The sequence below is a fragment of the Emiliania huxleyi genome (assembly GCF_000372725.1).
Source record: "Emiliania huxleyi CCMP1516 chromosome Unknown EMIHUscaffold_120, whole genome shotgun sequence".
In the NCBI taxonomy this organism is placed as follows: Eukaryota; Haptophyta; order Isochrysidales; family Noelaerhabdaceae; genus Emiliania; species Emiliania huxleyi.
Window position 1 is genome coordinate 160,045 of NW_005201391.1, and position 19,960 is coordinate 180,004.

The 19,960-nt window shown below is 62.9% G+C and overlaps 7 protein-coding genes across 7 annotated transcripts in view; 4 read left to right on the top strand and 3 right to left on the bottom strand.

Moving 5' to 3' along the window:
• Positions 1-3,425: 3,425 nt before the first annotated feature.
• On the bottom strand, positions 3,426-3,932 carry EMIHUDRAFT_224898 (hypothetical protein; the record flags this gene model as incomplete). The annotated part of the gene is made up of 1 exon (XM_005790289.1): positions 3,426-3,932. One exon carries the CDS (start codon positions 3,930-3,932, stop codon positions 3,426-3,428), a length of 507 nt encoding a protein of 168 aa, XP_005790346.1.
• A 723-nt stretch (positions 3,933-4,655) lies between these two features.
• Positions 4,656-5,294, top strand: EMIHUDRAFT_109517 (hypothetical protein; the record flags this gene model as incomplete). The annotated part of the gene is made up of 1 exon (XM_005790290.1): positions 4,656-5,294. One exon carries the CDS (start codon positions 4,656-4,658, stop codon positions 5,292-5,294), a length of 639 nt encoding a protein of 212 aa, XP_005790347.1.
• Positions 5,295-7,551: 2,257 nt separating this feature from the next.
• On the bottom strand, positions 7,552-10,341 carry EMIHUDRAFT_109518 (hypothetical protein; the record flags this gene model as incomplete). Its single annotated transcript, XM_005790291.1, has 2 exons — positions 7,552-8,258; positions 10,164-10,341. 2 exons carry the CDS (start codon positions 10,339-10,341, stop codon positions 7,552-7,554), a joined length of 885 nt encoding a protein of 294 aa, XP_005790348.1.
• A 3,102-nt stretch (positions 10,342-13,443) lies between these two features.
• Positions 13,444-14,188, top strand: EMIHUDRAFT_224905 (hypothetical protein; the record flags this gene model as incomplete). The annotated part of the gene is made up of 4 exons (XM_005790292.1): positions 13,444-13,660; positions 13,792-13,923; positions 13,990-14,085; positions 14,157-14,188. 4 exons carry the CDS (start codon positions 13,444-13,446, stop codon positions 14,186-14,188), a joined length of 477 nt encoding a protein of 158 aa, XP_005790349.1.
• Positions 14,189-14,981: 793 nt separating this feature from the next.
• EMIHUDRAFT_224906 (hypothetical protein) lies at positions 14,982-15,917 on the top strand (the record flags this gene model as incomplete). The annotated part of the gene is made up of 5 exons (XM_005790293.1): positions 14,982-15,071; positions 15,144-15,267; positions 15,336-15,431; positions 15,502-15,596; positions 15,711-15,917. 5 exons carry the CDS (start codon positions 14,982-14,984, stop codon positions 15,915-15,917), a joined length of 612 nt encoding a protein of 203 aa, XP_005790350.1.
• Positions 15,918-16,806: 889 nt separating this feature from the next.
• EMIHUDRAFT_109520 (hypothetical protein) lies at positions 16,807-17,514 on the bottom strand (the record flags this gene model as incomplete). The annotated part of the gene is made up of 1 exon (XM_005790294.1): positions 16,807-17,514. One exon carries the CDS (start codon positions 17,512-17,514, stop codon positions 16,807-16,809), a length of 708 nt encoding a protein of 235 aa, XP_005790351.1.
• A 1,880-nt stretch (positions 17,515-19,394) lies between these two features.
• Positions 19,395-19,960, top strand: part of EMIHUDRAFT_224908 (hypothetical protein) — a gene marked incomplete at both ends in the record, with an annotated part of 1,052 nt that continues 486 nt past the window's right edge. The window contains 3 exons of the mRNA XM_005790295.1: positions 19,395-19,430; positions 19,524-19,625; positions 19,763-19,838. Of these exons, the coding sequence (XP_005790352.1) occupies positions 19,395-19,430; positions 19,524-19,625; positions 19,763-19,838 (214 nt within the window). The remainder of the gene's footprint in view (positions 19,431-19,523; positions 19,626-19,762; positions 19,839-19,960) is intronic.

Here is a 19,960-nt window from a genome sequence, read left to right on the forward strand (position 1 = left end):
CCGAAAGAAAGAGAAGGGAGCTCGCGGGAGAGGTGACGAGTGAACTACAGGTAGTGGGGAAGGCAGCCTCGATTGCCATACAGACATGGGTGCGAAACAACGACAAGACCAAGGCACGGGCAGAGGAACGAGAGAAGAATATAGGGTGGATAAAGCGCCTGTTCACGGCATGGAGGGTGAGCCACACCGAACGTACCGAGCGAAGAGCCGAGCGGAAGGAGGACGGGGAAGATGACTCCGAGGACGACGAACCAGTGGAAATCCAGTTGTCAGATGTCACGATGCATCCGAAGGGGACCCCAGCGCCGGCATCATCCGTAGAGGCACGAGTGTTCGAAGAGAGAGTGGACCTGAGCAACAACATGACCTGTAGGCAAATGATCGGAGTGGGAGTCAGAAATGTGGTCCTTGCGCGAGGGGAGCTCGATAGACTCGAGGGGCCAGGATACGCCGCGAGGAGGACGGAGTTGCGCCGAAAGGCGAAAGAAGCCGCGAGAACAAGGGACCGGCAGGCGGCGGCGTCGCAGGACGAGGCAGAAGAGAACGACGCGACAGAGGAGGAAGTGACAAGGGAGAGAACGACGAGAGTGGGACGACCAAGAGGTGGCATGAAGGTTGCAGCGAGAATCGGCGAGAGACTGCGAAGAGAGATAGGAAGAGGCAGACTCCCTAGGGTGGGCGACGGCTAGCGCACCACACACCTCTCCTTAAAATCCCTGTGTGGTGGCGGCGTGCCGTCCTCCCATCCCTCCCTTGGGTTGTCTGTTTTCTTTCTTTCTTTCTTTTACGGAGGCCGGGCGGAGGGGTTTTGAATGGTGACGCCGTCGCCAAGTGGGAGTGTGTCGTCGCGTGTCCTTGTCTGGTGTTTAATAGCTCCGAGTAGAGGGGGCGTTCTGCTGCTAGGGGGGAAACCTGGAGCGCGGTACTAACCCTCGGAGAACCGTGTTTATTTTAGGGCCGCCCCTTTCCCTGCGGACGCGCACCCGCCCCCCAGGGCTACTGACGTACACGTACCGGGCTCTCTTGCCCGCAACCCGATCCCGATCATCTGGCCCGCTGGGTGTGTGCTTCTTAGCCCCCCGGCTCTGGGGGAGCTGGGTGTGAGGCTAATCCTAATGACTGCACTCCAAGTGCTCCAAGGTCGGTCTGTCGCTCTACCCCGGTGGCCCTCTGACACGTTCACCCACAAGGCCAGCGAATGCGCACCCCCTCCACCGCCCACTCCCAATTTCCGCAATTCGCGCAATCAGTCCACACACGCAATCGGTCCACACACGCAATCGGTCCACACTCTCCTCTCGCTGCTCCCGCGGCGCTCAGTAGCCGCCCTCGAGCCGCTGCCAGCGCCACACCGCAAAGTCATCGGCGGCGAGGCGGCGGAGCGACTGGGCGGCGCACAAGCCGCCGGCGACGAGGAGGGCGAGGAGGGCGTGCAAGGAGACGCCGTTGGCGAGGGGCGTGTGCATCCGGATCGGGTACGCGGCGAGAGGCAAGCAGCCCAGCCACGCGAGCGCGAGCCGGCCGAGGTAGCCGCACGCGACGACGTTGATCACGCCAGACAGCACCGCGTCGGCGGTTGTCGGAAGCGGCGGCTGCAGCAGCGGCGCCAGCGAAGAGAGCGTGCGGGAGGGCGCACCGGCGGCGGCGCAGATGAGCCACAGCTTTGCCTGCAGCACGCAGCAGGCGAGAAGCAGCGCGTCCAAGTCCCACTCCCAAAGAGGCACCTAGGTAGTGTTACAGGTAGCACTCCTGCTCTCGTGCAGCGCCGGCGAGGGTGGCGGCGTGTCTCGCTCCCGCGCGCGCGAGAAGAGAGGCGCAAGGAGGACTGGGAGGAGAGCGGCCGGCAGAAAGGGCAGGAGGGACACGCGCAGAGAGAGAGAGAGAGAGAGAGAGAGAGAGAGAGAGAGAGAGAGAGAGAGAGAGAGAGAGAGAGAGAGAGAGAGAGAGAGAGAGAGAGAGAGAGAGAGAGAGACGGGGGAGGCAGGAGGGAGAGGCTGCAGTGGGCAGCGCCACCAGCCGCATCGAGGCGCAGACGAGGAGCGGCTCCACGACCAAAGAGCGGAGGGCGCGGCCTAGCCCCGCGCCTGCAGCCGAGGTGCAGCCGAGGTGCGGCCGAGGTGCAGCCGAGGTGCGGCCGAGGTGCAGCCGAGGTGCGGCTGCGAGATCTCTCGCCTATATCTCGGCTAGATCTCGCACCGACCCGCGCCGCGAGGTGCGACGCCTCCGCGACGACGGCTGCCGCGAGCGACTCGTCCCCTTCGCCGTGGCCTCGCCGCCACCGCTCCTTGTGCCGGCCCCGCCCGCCTGAAGCGCGAGATACAGCCGAGATACAGCCGAGGTATAGCCGAGGTATAGCCGAGGTATGCCGAGATGCAGCCGAGATATCGCTCGCCCGGTGTCTGTCTCTTCCCGAGTGTCCGTGGCCGCGCCGGGGGAGGGGGGGGGGGGAGGGGTGTGTGTGTGTGTGTGTGTGTGTGTGTGTGTGTGTGTGTGTGTGTGTGTGTGTGTGTGTGTGTGTGTGTGTGTGTGTATGTGTGTGTGAGTGTGTGTGAGGGAAGAGAGCCCGACAGAGGCGGTGAGGCGGGGGTGCAGTGCCCATCTACGGCCGCCCGCCCCACAAGCCCGCAAGCCAGGCACGCGCGCGGCGCGCCGCCGCCCGCACAAGCTCCAGTGGGCCACGGCCTTCCCCGCCAGCGCGGCCGCCGGCATCGCCTCTTCCGCTGGTGGCGATCCGCCGCCGCCTCCCGGCGGATGCCTCGCTCTACGAGATGCGGCCGAGATCTCTCCGTCAGGGAACCGAGAGGACCCGCCCCCCCCCCAAGGCTTCGCCGCCGCCTCCGCGCCGCCGTAGTCCGACGCCGCGAACACGGAGCGCACCCCAAACGGCGCGCCTGCTCTCGGCCAGCCTCGGCTGATCTCGGGCCGATCTCGGCGAATCTCGGCCGATCTCCCAGATCCAAGCGCCCCCCGCCTGCCCCGAGGGAGGAGGCGGCGGCGGCGGCGGCCGTCGTCGCCGCCGCGCCCGCGCCCTCGGTGAATGGGAATCCGATGGTGTACTCCTCGACGGCGAGCGGCGAGGGCCTGGCGTGTGCACAGAAACAGGGCGCACGGAGGCAGAGGAGGTGAGAGGGGGGGGGGGGGGTGCGGTGTGGTGCGGTGTGATCAGAGCAGCGCGTGGGTAAAGACGGCTGTGGATTCGAGACGTGACTGCGGCTGACCACAGCCAAGCACGTCTCGTCTCGAGCGCTGGTTGGAGTACACGTGGTTGTGTGCCCGCATCTAGGGGCCGGAGGCATGATGGAGCGGAGGAGCGGCTGCAGCGGAGGAGGCACCAGCACCTTGCAGAGGGGCGTGGGACAAAGCAGCAGTGTGACCGCGTGCGTGTGGGCTCGTCGTCCGTGCCAGGACGTGTGCACGATCTGGACTCAAGTGCCCTCCCCCCGCCCCACCCCCCCGTGCTCGAGAGCGCGCGCCTCGTCGAGCGCCCGGTCGAGGGAGAGCGCGTCGCGGATGAAGCCAAAGGCGAGGAGGAGGAGGATCTGTCCCTCCCAGAGGGCGAGCTGCAGCGCGCCCAGCGCCAGCAGCCACCGCAGCGCCAGGCACTCGAGGTGGCCGCAGTCGGGAGCATCGAGGAGGTGCCTCCACCCCCGCGAGGCGGCGGCGCGAAGGTCGGCGCCGCTCCAGCGCCGGCGGCCGAGCAGGCAGCTGAGGAGGTAGGAGAGCAGGCCGGGGGCGCGGAGCCCGCGAAAGGGTTGCTGGCACACACTGCAGACTGCAGAGTTGAGATTAGCGCCGTGCGAGTACTTGAGCCAGCGGAGAAGGCACTTGGTGTGCACAAACTCGAGCGAGCCGCGGCAGCCGCACGGCTTCACGAGAGGAGCGTCCGGGTACGCGACGTCGCGGCAGATGCGGCACTCGGGCTCCTCTTCCATGTCCAGAACGGGGCGCCGCGCGCTCAGGAGCGCTCGCCGCTCGCAGGCCAACTCCTCCGTCCTGCACAGTGCGTGCGGGTTCCAACTTTTTGGGGGGTATGGTATGGTACGCGGCCCAAAGGGTGGGGGGGTATGGTCCTGACCGCCCATCCCCGGTCTCCGGGAGGCTGGGTCTGTCAGCAGGCGGGGGGGTATGGTCTCGAGGTGGGTTGCGTGAGCCTACCATACCATACCCCGCAAAAAGTCCGAACCCAGGTTGAACTCGATGCCGCAGCTTCACAGCCTCCGCCGTGAAGCTTCCAGCATGTCGAGGGCGGACGCGCTTCGGCGCCATGGTTTTGGCGCAGCGCTTCGCCGGCTGTCATCCCAGTCCATTGGTCGCTCCACAACGATTCCCAGGCGTGCCCGCAGCTCTACCCGCCGAACTCACGATTTTGGGCGCTCAAAAGCGCCGACTTTGTGGTCTCGTCAAGATTTGCCCGACGGGAGGCGACATGGGGCTTCTGGGGGCGGAACAATTCACACCTCGCGCAACAACTTATGTTTTCGTAAACGTAGTCGTGGCCCCCCGCTACGTCGGACGAGTGCAACTGGGTACTCGAGTAGGGTGGCGCACGCAACTTCTCTAAACGCTACGACCGCGTGCCTGATCGAGCTCTAGCCCCAAGGCTGGCACGCGTCCGAACTCGAGAGGCAGCGCGTGCCTGATCGAGCTCTGCAACGATGAGCCGACCAGCGATCGGCAAGCGGAAGCAGCAGCAGAAGCGCCGGCGAAAGGCCAAGCAGCGCAGTCGGCAGCCATCGCGCCACTCGAGCGGCGCAGACGCGGCCGCCGCGGCATCCAGCGCGACCGACAAGGCCACCGCTGCTGTGGCGGCGCTGGAGTACCTCCAGGCGTGGTGCCGTCGCGAGGAGGGCGGATGGAAGTTCAGCAAGGTACGGCAGAGTTACTTGCTGCGCGCGTGGCCCGACCCAGTCAAGCTGCCGCGCGAGGCCTTCGGCCTGCTGCTCTCGTACCTGCCGACGATGCACGAGGGCGCGATTGCGCGGACGCTAGAGCAGGCGACCGCGGTCGCCGCCGCGGCCGAGGAGGAGCGGAAGCGGCTCGAGGCGTGCCTCGACGAGGCGGAGAGGGCCGAGGACGCCGCCGAGGCGGACGAGGCTCAGCTGGCGGTGCTCAAGATTCGGCTGATGCGGGCGCTCAAGGTCGCGGCGGCGCTGGGGCCGGAGGAGGGAGAGGAGGGCTCCGAGGAAGAGGAGGGCGGCGATGAGGACGCGGGAGAGGAGTCAGAGGAGGGCGAGGAGCGCAGAGCGGAGTCTGGCTCGGAGGATATGAGGAAGAGGGAGACCCAGAGGACGTGAGACATCGACTCGCCGCCTTGTCGCTTGTGTGTCATGCTACATTCACACAAACAACCATCCCGTTTTGCGCTTAATGCTGCTGCGTCGCCGTGCCGCGTGGGATCGGCCTCTCTCGAGAGATCGGCCTCTCTTTTTTTTGACTCTTCACGTGTCTCTATCGCGCCCCTTATCTCGCGGCACTCGGGTGGATTATCCGTCTAGCGTCTACGTCTATCGATCTCCTCTACGGACGGTGTGACTTGGAGCACTTGGAGTGCAGTCAGTAGAGCCGTCGACACCCAGGGCCGGGCCCGGGGAGCTAAATAAGATGTAAGAAGCGCGGGGACGCCAGGAGATCGCCGGGAGAAGCGCACCCCCAACTCCCGGCACGATGGCAAACCGGGTGTGAGCGAAGTCGCCTCTATTTGTCACTCGCCATGCGCGTCCTTGGCTGGCCCTCCAAAACTCCCTCCCCGCCGTTCGCGGCTCGGCTTGCGTATGCGGGTGGGAGCTTCGAGGACATGCAGGCGTCCCACCCCCTCCGGCCATCCCCCCGGCTCCCAAGTGCGCGGCCGTGACGCGCTGCGCACCCTCTTCCGCGCTGCGCCCGCTCTCGGCATGGCCGTCGTCCGCCGAGATCACCTCCTCTTCGCGCCGCAGGTGCACAACCAAGGGCTGGCCACCTCCGTATCCATCATGGTGAAGCCAATGGCAGCCAAAAAGGGAGAGCGCTCCCCTCCCAGGTGGCCGGAGGGTACACCTCGGGTCGGCGTGCTGGGGGGGGCGCTGGTGCGCAAGCCCACTTTCCGGGCGCCCCCGAGGGGGAGGAGGCCGGGCGAGTGGCAGCAATTCACTGATATTGTCCCGGGCCGCTGCGGCACCGTTTATACGGCCCCTCGTGATGTCCCTTTCCGATTTTGCATTGTGAGTCGTCCTCTGGCCAGCCGAGGGGCACCAGAACGGCATGTGTACTGCTGCTGGCTGCGGGTGCGGAACGGGCTTTTTTTAACTCGCAACCAAGCATACTATACAAGGACACCCTCGGGGGGGACACTCGGCGCATGTGCGACGCGTCAGGGTGGAGTTGGCGGTGGCCGAGCGTCGTCTCCCAATCGACTCGCAGCGCGGAGTCGAGGGGTGAAGCGCGTCGCGCTGCGACACTCGAGAGCCGGCGGGATGGCCGTAGCGCGTAGGGCGCAGCCGACTTTGATGTCCTCGAAGGTCCGGTGAGCATTCGTCCTCTAGACCCACGCGTACAGGAAAGGGGCGAGAACGAGGCCTTTTGAGGCGGACATTTTGGGGCGACATCCACCCCCGTGACGAAAACGAACACACACCAAGCGCTAAGCGTGAGGACACGAGTTCGAAATTCGTAGGAGCATCTGAGCAAAATTGAGCCCGCTCAGGTGTGAACAAAAAGTATAAGGGTCGACCAGGTTTCGAACTGGGGACCTCCCGCCAGCGGGAAGGCTTCCAGCAAGATACGCTGGATTGAAAAGGAGGTCACAGTTCGGGAAACCTATGTAGCATACCGCGGGAATTAGACACCACAGAACGCACACACCGACGCCCGAAGTGCCAAGAAGGACGTCATCAGTACGAAACCTCAGAAGGCCATGGGCGCCGAGAGAACATTCCCCCGAGAGGACAAAAGAAAAAGGCTTCGCACCCCCTCCTTGCGCAGTGACCCTCGCTAAGTGTCGCCGTTATCGGGGCACGCTATCCTGCGCAGGCAGGGCGAGCCGGGGGCGGGGGGCACTCCCCCTGGTCTGATACTGGGGTGTGACTGTCTCCAGTCTCGGAGGGGGGCAAAAAGATAAGAATATCTAATTTTGGGGCGACATCCTGGCGCGTTCGCCGTTCCACACAGTGGGGTAGCACACGTGCGCAGCATAGCGTCCTGTTTACCCCGCGTTAAGAGCTCGCGTATATTTTAGCTGTTTAACTTTAAGGGATCGGGTTACGCGGGCGCTAGAGAGCCCTAGCCCTGGGGGGTGCGCGTTCGCAGGGAAGGGGCCATAAAGTAAACACGGTTCTCCGAGGGTTAGTACCGCGCTCCGGGTTTCCCCCCTAGAGTGACGAGACTGTGCGCTCGTGAGACGCGTGACGAGCTGACACGACTGTGACTCAGATCTCGCGAATGCGCGAGTCGTAAACATCGACTCGTTTGCGACGCTGCAGCTAGCGAGCGGCGTGCAAGGGGCCAGCATGTGCTGCCCCATCGGCCCAACATCACCTCGGGCCGCGACCCTGGTGTGCTTGCTCAGTACGTGCCAGCTCACTGCAACTTCGAGCCCTGCCAAAAGTCGGCGCCGTTTGGCTCGAGAAAGGCGAGCCACTGCTCGGGTGTCCACCCGCTGGAGACGATGCCCGCCTCGAGCCCGTTGACGTGCACCGTCGGAGTGACGTGCACGCCGCGCGTTCGGTGGTGCTTGCAGATCCATTTGACTGCCTGCGTCACCTCGTTGCCCACGTTGTTGCCGTCGGCGGAGGCGCGCATCGCGAGCTTCGCCGCCGTCGCGGCGCGGTCTACCCCGACGGACGCCGCCAGGTCGCACAGCTCGGCGTTGATCTGCGTGCGTGACTTCTCCCACGTGTCGCGGTCGGTGAACTTACCCTTGTCAAAGCACTCGTAGATGGCGCCAATGTAATTTGGGTACAGATCCGGCGCGACCTCCTTCACCGCGAGAGCCGCCTCGTGCACGTACGAGCCCTGCGCGTGCCACGGCTGAGGCACCTGGTGCAGCACAAAGCACGCTCGGTCGCCAGCACGCTCGATCACCCTGCCCTCGGTGAGTGTGACAAACATCTTGCGCGAGAAGGGACAGATGAGGTCGAGGAACATCTCAACACGCACAGGTGAAGCGGCGGCCGCCGAGTTCAGCACGTAGCCGATCGCAGTCGGAGACAGTGGCGGCCCCATTAGTCTCAGAGCCAGCACTGCCGACGAGCGTATGAGCTCAACGCGGGTCGACAGGGTTCCAACTTTTAGGAAGGTGGGGGGGGAAATCGGCCCACGGCAGACGTACGTCCGTTACACGCCCAAATAGGGGGTAGGGGGTAGGGGGTAGGGGGTGACGCCCAACCCCCCGACTTACTCTACCCTACCCCCCTCGCGCCTCGAACCCTGGCGGCACCGCGGGTGCACTAACTTCCGAGAAACCCTTCGGCACGCTCCTCGTCGCAAACCCCGTCAGCAGTCCTCCTCCGGGAATGTACGTAAGTCTAAGAGCTACACACACTAAATAAATAAACAAAACGGACTGCAGATGGGTAAAAAGGAACAGGTCCCCGCCCGTGCGATCTTCGTATGATACACACTGAGAGAGAGAGAGAGAGAAGAGTGGTTTGCAACACAAAACTCCTTAGGGACCCCTAGGCTTAAAAGGGTGGCCCTGGGGCGCCTGCGGCTTAAACGGCTTGAAACTTGCCCGGGCAAGTTTTAAGAAAGAGCTGCTGGGCCGCCAATTCCGTAAAGGAAGAATTTCAGATTACTCGGAATCTGAAAATGTTTTTTTCAGATTACTCGGCGAGCACAGATTACTCGGAATCGAACAAAATTTTAGGATTGTAGATTACTCGGACCGAACAAATATTTCCTCAGATTACTCGGCTCGCCTGCTTACCCATTTCAGTCGTGAGAGGGACTGCTTCTAAAATTCTTTGATGTGCTGTGCGACCGCCTTTCGTTAAAAAAAAATTCAGCTTTACTCGGATCCGCCCGCCACGATCCTGAAGACACATCGCACGAAACCCTCGAGAAGCACACAGAGCATGATCCACGCGTTCGCCGCCTCCCGCTCCCGCTCCACCCGCCGCGACGGGTGGGTGCGCAAGCCGCCTCCCGCAACCATGGGCGACTATCTCCTCGGTGGAACCGCACTCAAGCAGGCTCCGGAGCACCCGACCTCCGCGAGCATCACGAGCATCAAAGAGAAGGTGCTCAACCTCAACGACCAGACCGCCTTCCCTGCGTTTGGCAAGAGCGGCGGCGGGGAGAAGTCGGCGGGAAAGCCGGCGGCGGCGTCCAAAGTGGCGCCCCGGCTCGCAAAGGCGAGCAAGGCCTTTGTCGTCAATTGTAGTGTTTGTTTTGTTGTATCGACTGCGTTTCAACTCCCGTCAGCCGTCGGTCGCGCGCATCCGCATGTAGCGAGATGGGAAAGCGGGTGTAGACGCGGTGTTGGTGCACAGGGCGGCGAGACGTTGTGACAGCAGCGTTTCGTGCGAAGGGCGCGAGGAGTCCGTGTAGTGGTTGCGCACGTTGGATTGGAGGGGGGCGTTCGGCGGCGGCTTTTCCCAGCCAGATGTTTACTCGGGCGATGGAAATGTCTAACTAATCGGTTTCTTCAATTTACTCCGGCTGGCCCCGAGTAAACTGCGACGGAAAGAAATGTGAATGTGGTCCTGTTTTTTTCAGTTTACTCGGGGCCCCGAGTAAACTGCGACGGAAAAAATGTCGAAATGTCGTCCCGAGTAATCTGGTTTTTCAGTTTACTCGGAAATCCGCGTAATGTGAAAAACAATTTCAGATTCCGAGGAAACTGGGATTTTTCCTTCCGTAAACGGTCTTAAACGCTTAAACGGTGTGCGGGAGAGCTCCCGAGGTCGATGGTCCGGGAGGCTCCCGGTAGACGCCGGAGGCCGGGAAGCTGGCTACAGTCAGCTAGCACGCGTCCCCTATGCGAGTATGGCTCCTGTCAGTGCACCTGCAGTGCACCAGACTTACAGATGTGTCTTCCATAGTCTGAGGGTATCCTAAAAGTTCGGCCGATTTGGGTCAAAACGCTAAAAGCACGCCTAGGCGTAGATTTGGGGCAAAACGACAAAAGTGGGCCCGCCCGGGGCAAAATGGTAAAAGTCGCGCGCCGCAGGCGCGCGAAAATTTTGGACATTCTACGTACTCTCCGGCAGCGCCCGCGGCGCTCTCCAAATACTCGCTCACTATAGCGGCGTGCAGCCGGCGGCGCAGCCACGCCTTGTTGCCCGAGAGGGCCTCGCCACGCTCGCCCAGCTCCTCCTTGAGCTCCACCACCTTCATCGCCACCAGATCCTTTTGGACCTTTCGCATCGCCGCCGCCGCAAAGAGCCCCGGGCAGCGGGCTCAGCCTCGTGCTCAGCAGCGCCCGCCCGCCCGCGGCCACGTTGGCGCTGGCGATCATCACGGTGCCGGCAGACGTGGGGTTGCTATCATACGCAAGCACGAGCGGTCGGTGACGCGACGGCGTGTGTAGGGTGCCCACAGGACCCAAAAGAAAATAGCTTTCTGGCTCAAAAAGGGACGCACGCGGCAAATCTGATGTTGGCCAGTTCCAATAGGAGAGAGGCCTCTTCCGTTGGGGGACCGAGTGACTAGGAAACGAGGGTTCCCCGGTTTGTCACGCGCGAGCACGAGCGTGACACTGCACTTGGCGCCGAGCGCCCGCGGCTCAGACCTTGTGCAGGCCACCCCTCATTGGGCACGCCGGTCTGGACCGATGGCGCTCGGTGTGGAGCAAGCAAGACACACCCACCCCCCCTCGGCGCGCGCTCGCCATTCCAACGGCCGCCAGGAGCACGAAGAGGACTCCTCATGGCTGTGCCCAAGTGGGCTTCGACCGGCCTCGGCTGGGGGGGCGGGTTGTCCCGGTTGCGGACGCGTTCTGCAGCCCCCTGGGCCCGTGACAGCACCCCAAAACTGCCCCTCGGCGGCATACAGCACTGCCAGCCAGCCTCTTCCTCCTCCTCAAGGGCTGTACTATAGGCCATATTGCGCCGCCTCCTACTGGCAGCCGGGCGGGCGCGCGCCGCGGGCGCCTCGGCGCGCGCACGGCTCGCAAAGTTCGAACGAGTACTGCCGCCCGGCCGCCTCAAGGCTGCCGGGCGGCAGTACTCGCCTCGCAAGGCGCGCACCGGCTGCTCTGGCTGCTGCGCCGGCGGCCGCTGCGTTGGCCGCTGCTGCGCCGGCTGGCGGGCGACACGGCCGCCGGCGGCCGCTGCGCCCGCGCCTTCCCTCGCGGGCGCCGTCGCGCCGCGCGCGCCCAATTCTGCTGGTACACGGCACGCGTCGTCACACAGCCGCGGAGAACAGGCGGTGCAGCGCGCGAAGCGCGTGCGATCTCGTACTTTTAAGGCTGGATCCGGCCATTCCAAGGGTATACCTTTGAGAATCCCCAGCGTCCCACCCTCCTAGTCACACTCTCAATATCTCGACTAGCCAACACGAAGTGCTGCGATCGGGGGTGGCCCATTTGTTTTTTCTTTTCTTTTTTTGGTCCTGTGGGCACCCTAGCGTGTGCATCACCGTTGCCCAGGCGCGAAAGTGTGTTGTGGGAGGATGCGTCCTTATGTGTCAGAACTTGTAGCGCTACATGTTTGGACACACACGGGAACTATCTCTCACTCTCTCTCTCACTCTCTCTCTCTCTCTCTCTCTCTCTCTCTCTCTCTCTCTCTCTCTCTCTCTCTCTCTCTCTCTCTCTCTCTCAATCCTCAATCGCTACCAACCAATCCGCAAGAAAGGAAGCTCTCTCTCCCAATCCGCAATCGCTACCCACCCAACGCGGCCAAACAAAGCCCAAAGGATCTGATCCCCCTCGAGAACCTCGAGAGTACACCAAGCGAGAGAAGAAAAACAACTTAGACAGGCTCGACACAGGTGCTGACTGGCGGCGCTAGCACCGCAGGACAAGGAAAATCTCGCCCCCCCCGCGCAATGCACCACCCCCCCCCCGGGCGGGGGGAAGCTTGCGGGTGGCGGTCTCTAAACGCTGGTCAACGGTCAAGCTCACTGGGCACTTGTCAGCTCGATCATCAACTTTTCCCCTCACTGTCGGGCGACGCCCTGACCGGCCATCGGTCTACGCGCTGCTCCGGCAGGGTCATGATTGGAGGTAGTGATGGGCTTGCGGGGCTTGCGCTTGGCGCCGCCCTCGCCGCTGGCACAGCTGGACTACTCGTACGACGGCTGGGCTGGGACCGGCTGAGGTGGGCAACGCCACATGCGCTACACTTGGAGCAGCTTAACGTGCACGAGATCATTGAAGACGACACCACCTCCGTGCGCTGCGAGCTCAGCGAGAGCATCGGCCGCCTTAAGCTCGGCGTGATGGAGGTGAGAGCCGCCGCCGACGCCGTGCGAGGCTCACTGGCCGGAGCAGGGGCGGAGGCGCGGGTGGTTGTTCAGTCAGCCAGCGCTCTCGACGGTCGGTCGGCGGAGCTCGAGGCGGCCTCTTGCCGCTGCGCTGAGCGTGTCGAGCTGCTCACTCGGCTGGTTTTCGACAGCCGCACTGCCTCTCTCCCACCTGAGGTGTCGCCCGAAGTGGCGTCGAAGATTCTAGCGCTTGACCGGGCGCGGGCGGCCGCCACCCTCCCCCTTGCGCTGCCGGACGCCCTCCGAGACCTCGGACACGCGAGCGCTAATCGGCAACCAGCGACCGCCGTGGACCAGCCGCCACGCAGACGCCTGCCACCGCTCCCTACCCACCCGCCGCCACCGCCGGCCTCGTCCTCTCGCGTGGCCTAGTCCGTAATTTGAGTGGAGTGTTTGCTGGAAAGAATAAAGATGTTAGCGCGCAAGCCGCGAGCAGAGACCAGAGACTCGCCTCTCGCGCAGAGCGGTCTCCCAGAGTCGCGGCACACGCCACTGGGCAGAGTGTGCATACTGATTCTGATACAGGGCCCACAGACACGTGCACAGACAGGAGGAGGGGAGAGAGGTGAGAGCGGTGAGCGCAGCCACGTTCGGTTGAGCCAGAGCGCAGCGGGAGACGAGAGACCGAGTCGCCGTTGGGGCTGAGACAGGCGGCGAGCAAAGGCGGCGAGAGAAGCAGAAGGCCGTGATGCGTGAGGACACCGTGAGCCCCGACGCGAGGCGCTGTGGAGGGTTAGACGCCCGCTCGGAGACAAGCGCCTCTACCGGTCCTCTCTGAACGGTCAGCGGGCCGAAGCGGTAATCTTCCTCCCGGCGGAGTATACCAATTCTTTTTTGCTTGGCGTATTAAAAGTACGCAGGTTGCACCCTGTAAAATCGTCGAGATTGCCCGAGGTGGTAAAGAGGGCGGGGAGGATCGCGAATGTGTTTGAATCCTGCGCAACGTATATACCGACCGCGTAAAAGGTCCCCGATAACTCGGGTGTTCTCGCTCGGGCTCGTGTGCTCGTGCGGGCGGACATAACGCAGTCTACAATCTCCATGGCCTCAACCCAGTCAGCCGTGTTGAGGTTCAGCCTGGACGAGATCATCGGGATATCACTGTCTGAGATCGAGGGCGCCGCTGGAGAGCTTTCGAGTAGCAACGACACCCCCCGAACATGCCTACGCTGCGGGACGCAGTCCACACCAAAGTGGCGGAGAGGCGGAAGCCTCTGCAATGCTTGCGGGCTGCGAGACAACAACTGGCGGCGCACGAGTGGAGTGTCTGGCGGGGTGGCGGCAGAACGACCCGGGGCGAAGGATTGGGATGAAGCAGCACCAAAGCGCACGAAGAAAATGCGTGGATCTTCGCAGCCTAGAATGAAGGGGGGGGATGGGGACTCAGAGGGCGAATCGCGCTCGAAACCTCCGAGTCGCGGCTGGAAAATATCGCCTACTGCTGTGGATACCAGCGCCGAGCCTCCCTGCCGCACGCCCTCCCTGGCCTCAGCGGCAGGCTGCTCATCGAGCGCTGCAGCGGTAGGCGACACTTGTGCCACCGCCTGTGCTGCTGAGGCCATGGCAGTGCATGTCGCGTGCGTGCAGGATGCTGTGAGCGGGCCAGCGCCGTCGCTGCTGACTTCACCAACTATGCCGTGTGGTGGGGCTCTCCTGCCGACATTGGTCTTGGCATCGAGCACGGTGTGCAATAGCGTGGCTTTCCCAACCTTCCCCTGTCCCTCCTCCCACCACTCATGTGCATACTGCCACAGCTGTGGTTGGCAACAGGCTGAAGGACCCGTAAGCAACGTGACGCCCAGCCACCCACCGCAGGAGTTCTTGTGAGTTTGCGAAAGACCCGGAGCTCAACTCATCTTCGTTGGACGGGCGCTCCCATGCTTGCTGCTACGTGGGCTTGTGGCAGGAACTGCAATAGAGCAGTGACAGGCTCATAGCCCCGGTTGTGCCGAGCAGGCCAGTGCCGCTTGAACGACCACATCGCTTGGCGCGGTGAGCACCGCGAGTGCCGCACAGCGCGAGCGCGCGGGCGAGCGCGGGCGAGCGCCGCCGCTGCCGCCAGCGCGGGCGTGCGCCGCCCAGTGCGGGCGTGCGCCGACAAACGGTGACACAAAGAGGGGACATTGCGCGCGCCTGCGGTGTGATTGGTGAATTCTCTTCCATCTTCGTCTCAATTCTCTTCGTTTCGCGCTTTCGACTATTCGACAGTACGGCATGCGTACTCTCGACCGCGGCCTGCCCGACGCGTTGCAGATGCCATTCGTCCGCTCTGCCGCCCTGCGTCGTCATCTGGTGAGTCATCTGCGACCCGAATCGATGTGCAGCACCATTATGTGCCGTCCTGGTTTGCAGACAAGGTAATCTGACCATCGCCGCCTGCATTCACCATATACGCGCGAATCCATAGCACGCGACACAGGTAAACTCCGTCACCAGGTGTCGCCACTAGTCGACGGGCTTCCAGTGCCGTCGTGGAGCGCTGAGACGGCGCGGGAGCTCGCCAATGCGTCTGAAATCAGGAAGGCGGTGCTCAGCGTGCCCCACGACCTCGGCGCTTCGCTCGGCAGTGCAACGCCGAGATGGCGGCGCTGTGCGCCACGGACCCGCTCTTTGCCTTCTTTGCAGCGCTGCCGGACCCTGACGTGGACATCGAGGCGTGCATCGAGGAGGTGTGGTCACTCCCTCGCTAGATCACTCTTGCTCGTTCGACGCATCTCACCACCCTCCTGCGTCACGCGGAGGCGGAGCGCGCATTCGACGAGCTCGGCGCGGTGGGCGTCGGGATGTTTACGTCGTACGGACAGGCTCACACCACTTTCCCAGGGGATGCCTCTTTTGAGTCGCTGTGGGCGTTCCTCAACGAGCGTGCGATCTGATCTACAGCGGAACCAAGGGCGCCCATCCCGACGTCGCGATCATCCTTTCGCACGCAGGCGGCACGCTCCCGTTTATCGCGCAGGCGCCCGCAAGCCACGGAGCCCGCCAGGCCAGACACCACCCCGAATGCGGCATCTTGACTCCCCTCTGGTGTGCCACAGCGGGCTGCCTTCAGTGGGCCCCTAGCGCGGGCATACGCCTCTCCAATCTCTGCAGCCCAAGGGCCCTTCGCAGAGGAGGACCCGGCGGAGTTCATGGCGCTGGCGCGCAGCTTCTATTTCGACACCGCCCTCTCCGGCGATCCACTCGTGATGCAGGTGGGAGGCATGAATCGCCCTGCCCTTGCTGCTCCCCTCTCCGCGCCGCTGCCTGCCCCCCACCACTGCCCCCCTCGGCTCCACCGGCCGCCACTTCCATTCCGCATCGTGTAGACCCTCGCGTCCTTCCTGGGAGAAGAGGCCCACGCGCAACGCGTGCTCTACGCAACCGACTTCCCGTTCGTGCCCCATCCGGCGGTCCAGCTGCAGGACGCGGGGCTGAACGCGTACTTGGAAACCACCGGCTCGGACGACGTGTCCGAGGCCATCTGCCACGGCAATGCCGAGGCCCTCTTTCCGCAGCTTGGATCCACCGCATAGTCCGCAATGCGGAAAGAAAGAATCTTACAACAAAACGCTCTCTCACAACACTACTCACTAGGCACGGGACTGGCGCGCACCTCTGGCACTAACACTGTGGGGCATACACATTACCGACCTACACACCAATACAACGGCTTTATGCACAAACCACAATAAGCGCGAAGACGAGAAAACGAAGTGAAGAAAACTCTACCTCGACGCTCTACTACCGCACGCTCTAGCCTCTAGGGCTGGGAGAAGGAGAGAGTAGAGAGTGGCCCCCACCCGCACCGTGCAGGGATTAGTTTGACGTATATTGTGTACACAGTGATCTGTAAGGGTCCGCCCGCAGTAGAGAGAGAACCGCTAGGGTTGCCTAACGTTAGGAGCTGAACAGTGTTGCTAGTGTTAACAGTAACAACAGAACAACAGTGGGGCTTCCCAACAACAGTAGCTAACGTTAGGCCGACTGAACAACAGTAAGGAAGGCCTGGCAGTGACCCACGACGATCTCTAGTGTCCAGTGCGGGTAATACCCGAAAATACCCGCCGGGAAAACCCAGGTATTTTCGGGTTTTACCCGGGTTTTTTGCGCCATTTTCTGCTCTTGCTGGCCGCTGAACAACACAGTAACAACAGTAACAAACAGTAACAGCATGGGCTGGGGTGAACACTTGAACAACGTTGAGGATTTCAGCCAACAATAGCGCAACTGTTAGGCCCCAAATTAACGTTAGGCAACCCTAAGAACCGCATTAAAACTTTTTTATCCGATTCGTTTTAACATTTTTAAGGGGTGGAGAGCGAGAGTTTTCAGCGCTCATGCTGACCCTCCGCGATGTGCAAGATGGGTCACTGTGCGGAGAGTAGTGAAGATAAACAACGACGAGACGGCGTCAGTCGCTACTCAAGTAAGCGCCACTGCCTCCTGCTCGTCCTCGCCCGGCCGCGCCTCCAGCGCGAAGTGCAGCACCCTCACCGGGTCGGCGTCCCTCAGGTGGGGGTAGAAGCGGCGCAGCGTCGCCCTCAGCTCGTCTGCGGAGCCGAGGCCCTCGGTGGCGGCGAGCGTGCCGTTGAGCCGGTCCACGCGCGTCCTCTCGAGGCGCGAGATGCGGAGCCTCGCAAAGGGGGCAGCCGAAGCCCTGCCGCTGCAGGTGCGACACGTGGCGTTGGCAAGGTGGCCCACCTTCAGACGCGAGAGCAGGGGCTCTCCGTCCACGCCCACGTACCGGGTCGTCGCCGCTTTGCGGCCGTCGAGAATCTGCGGCACAAACTCGGGCGCAAAGTCGATGGCCGGCCCCTCCTCTGCGGGGCGGCGCAACCGCCTGGTCAGCCAGGCGCCGAACGCGCGGAGTGACCACCGTGCCTGCGTCCGCTCCGGCTCCGGCTCCGCCGCCCGCGCCTGCTCCTCCAGCAACCGCATCCGGCGCTTCTCGTTCCTGGCCGCGATCAGTCGCCCGGCCGTCTCGCGCCCTCCCGCCGTCAGCTCGGCCCAGTTGCTCAGGCGGTGCAACGAGCCGTCCTTCCCGAGTGCCACTGGTCCCAGCGCGTCGAGCTGCTGCCGGTCGGATTCCGAGAGCGTCGGCACTGAGCCAGACAGGAGAAGCAGCAGCATCCCGCGATATTTTTTCTTTTGTTGACCCCTCTTGCGACTACAAGACCCATTTTTTCAGTGTATGTAGCTCTTACGAACATACCCGTAGGTGAACTGCTGACAGGGTTTGCGATGAGGAGCGATCCGAACGTGGTATTCGGGTGATTAGATCACCACCGCCGAAGCGCAAGCGCTTGGAGCAAGCAAGGGAACTGCCACGTATGGGTCCCAGACTAGCACCCCACCTCGCGGGCCGACGTTCTGGCCCAGCGAGGCTGCTGCGATTTTTTGCAGGGCGTTTTTTGGGGGGCGAGTCAGTGGCAACAGACCCAGGACTGACGGAGCAGTCCACATGCACATGCACATGGACATGGACATTGCACATGTACATGTATGCTTCGTGCAGCCCCGCGAGGCTCCTTTTCTTTCCCCTCAGCGTGTCAATCATTCGGCAGGGAGCATGTTCGAGTGTGAGTGAGTGAGTGAGCGTGAGTGTGAGTATGATTGAGTTGGACGCCGCTGGATTCGGTACTTCAGCTTGGTACAGTATCTTCATATGAGATCACCACCAGGGCTACATAATGATACCCTCTTGAGAGGATCCGCATTGGGCGGCCCCTAGAGGATAGGTTGATACCCTGACGGTCTCTCTTTCGCTACGTGTTCGACGATCGTCGAACACAACCGTTCGACCATATGGCACTGTTCACAGCTGCACCCCACTCACAGTTATTGTTATGGTGTTATGGCAAGGCATAGCAGCCCATAACATGTTATGGGTGTTATGTGGGTGTTATGGGGCCGGCCCCATAACACCCATAACACCCATAACATGTTCATGGGCTGCTATGAGAGAGCCGTCCCCGGGATCCACGGTGTTATGGCCCGAGAGGCCACACCGAACTGCTCGCCGCTGGAATTTTCGCTTCGCGCGCTGCTGCGCGCGCGTGCGCGAGGTTCGGCATCGATCGCCAACTGTTTTCTCTTTTGCCCTCTCGGATCTCAGAGCACAGCGAGTTGTACGTGTGGTCGTCCTCCGTCGACACAAGACAGCACATAGTTGAAGCCGGGAATCCTCTTGAAGTCGGAGACGCGCAGGTCAACTGACGAGGGCTTCTGGCTCATGAACATCTTCATCCGGTATCCTCTACACCCTCCCTCAGTTGATACCCACCCTCGTGATTTACCCTTCCCTCTTCACACCTTTTCGCGCGCTGCGCGCGCGCCGAGACAGACATGAACGCGCTCGAATGAGCGTCGCGCAGGAGGGAGGCGAGGCGCACCACTAAGCAATGCGCTGGGCGAGGAGGGCGGCCATTGCGGCCGTCGTCGCATTGGGCGGCCTGCGGCCGCCAGCCGGGAGCCGGCTAGCGGGCTAGGCAGCCGGTGCGGCTGCAGCCGCGGGAGCGGCCGCGGCCTCTCGATGACATTGCCTTCCGCCTCGAGCATAATCGCTGGGAGAGTCACCTGGCAACGTTGCGTTCGCGCGAAATCGATGCCGCCTGCTATGTCCGGTGCGTGGTCTTGTAGTGGGTCTCGGAAGCTCCCCTCTCGGGCTAGGAGCCAGCCCCTCTCCCTTGCCCTCGGAACAGTGTGTCCGAGTCGAGGCGTGTGCTTGCCGGTCGACGCCCGCGCGCGGTTGGCATTGTGACGAAGGGCGCCGAAAAAAAATTTAAATGTGCGGTTTCCTGATTGCGGCGTGATGGAGGTAGGGTGCTTGATGGTGCCGTGTGCATATCACTGTCTCGATCGCTACTGTCGCTGCTGACCTTGCTTGTCTCGCGAGAACGCCGAGGGTCCTCACCGCGAAGAGCGAAAAGCGCACCGCCATGTCGCAGCCGAGTTATGGCGGAAGTCACGGCGGCGGCGCCAGCAGCAGTAGTGGTGCCGGGCCATCTTCAATGTCAGCCAACTCGGCCAGTTCGTCCGACGACAAGGTGCGCCGCCCTCCCTGCGTGTCTCGGCCTCCCGCGCTCGCGCCGTCCGCCAACGCGCGCGCGCGCGCGCGCGTCCCGCAGAACTTCCACCAGTTGGATGCGGTCGAGGCGGCGACGTTGATCCGCCTGAACGGGTTCCAGCGGACGCTGAAGGATGCGGTGAAAATACAAGACATACCCGTCATCGTGACGCTGGTGCGTGCGAGAGAATCCGGGGCGGGGCGGGGATATCCTTCTCTCTTCGCGTGCACTCGGGGCGCACCCTCACATCGCGCGCTTTACTTTTGAGTCTCTCCGGCGCGTCCCCGCCCCCTCTCCCCCCCCGGCCGCAGGCGTCGCCGCCCTTTGTGATCTACCACATCAACGAGCTGTGGTGCCGCCTCTGCGGCTACACCGAGTCCGAGGCGCGTGAACTCCAAATTCACCCATCCCTGCTCCCTGCCTTCTCCCCACCGCTCCTTTTCCCGCAGCTCGCCCTCGCCACAGCTCCCCACACGTCCCGCCCCGCCGCCGCGCCGCCGGCCGCGGTC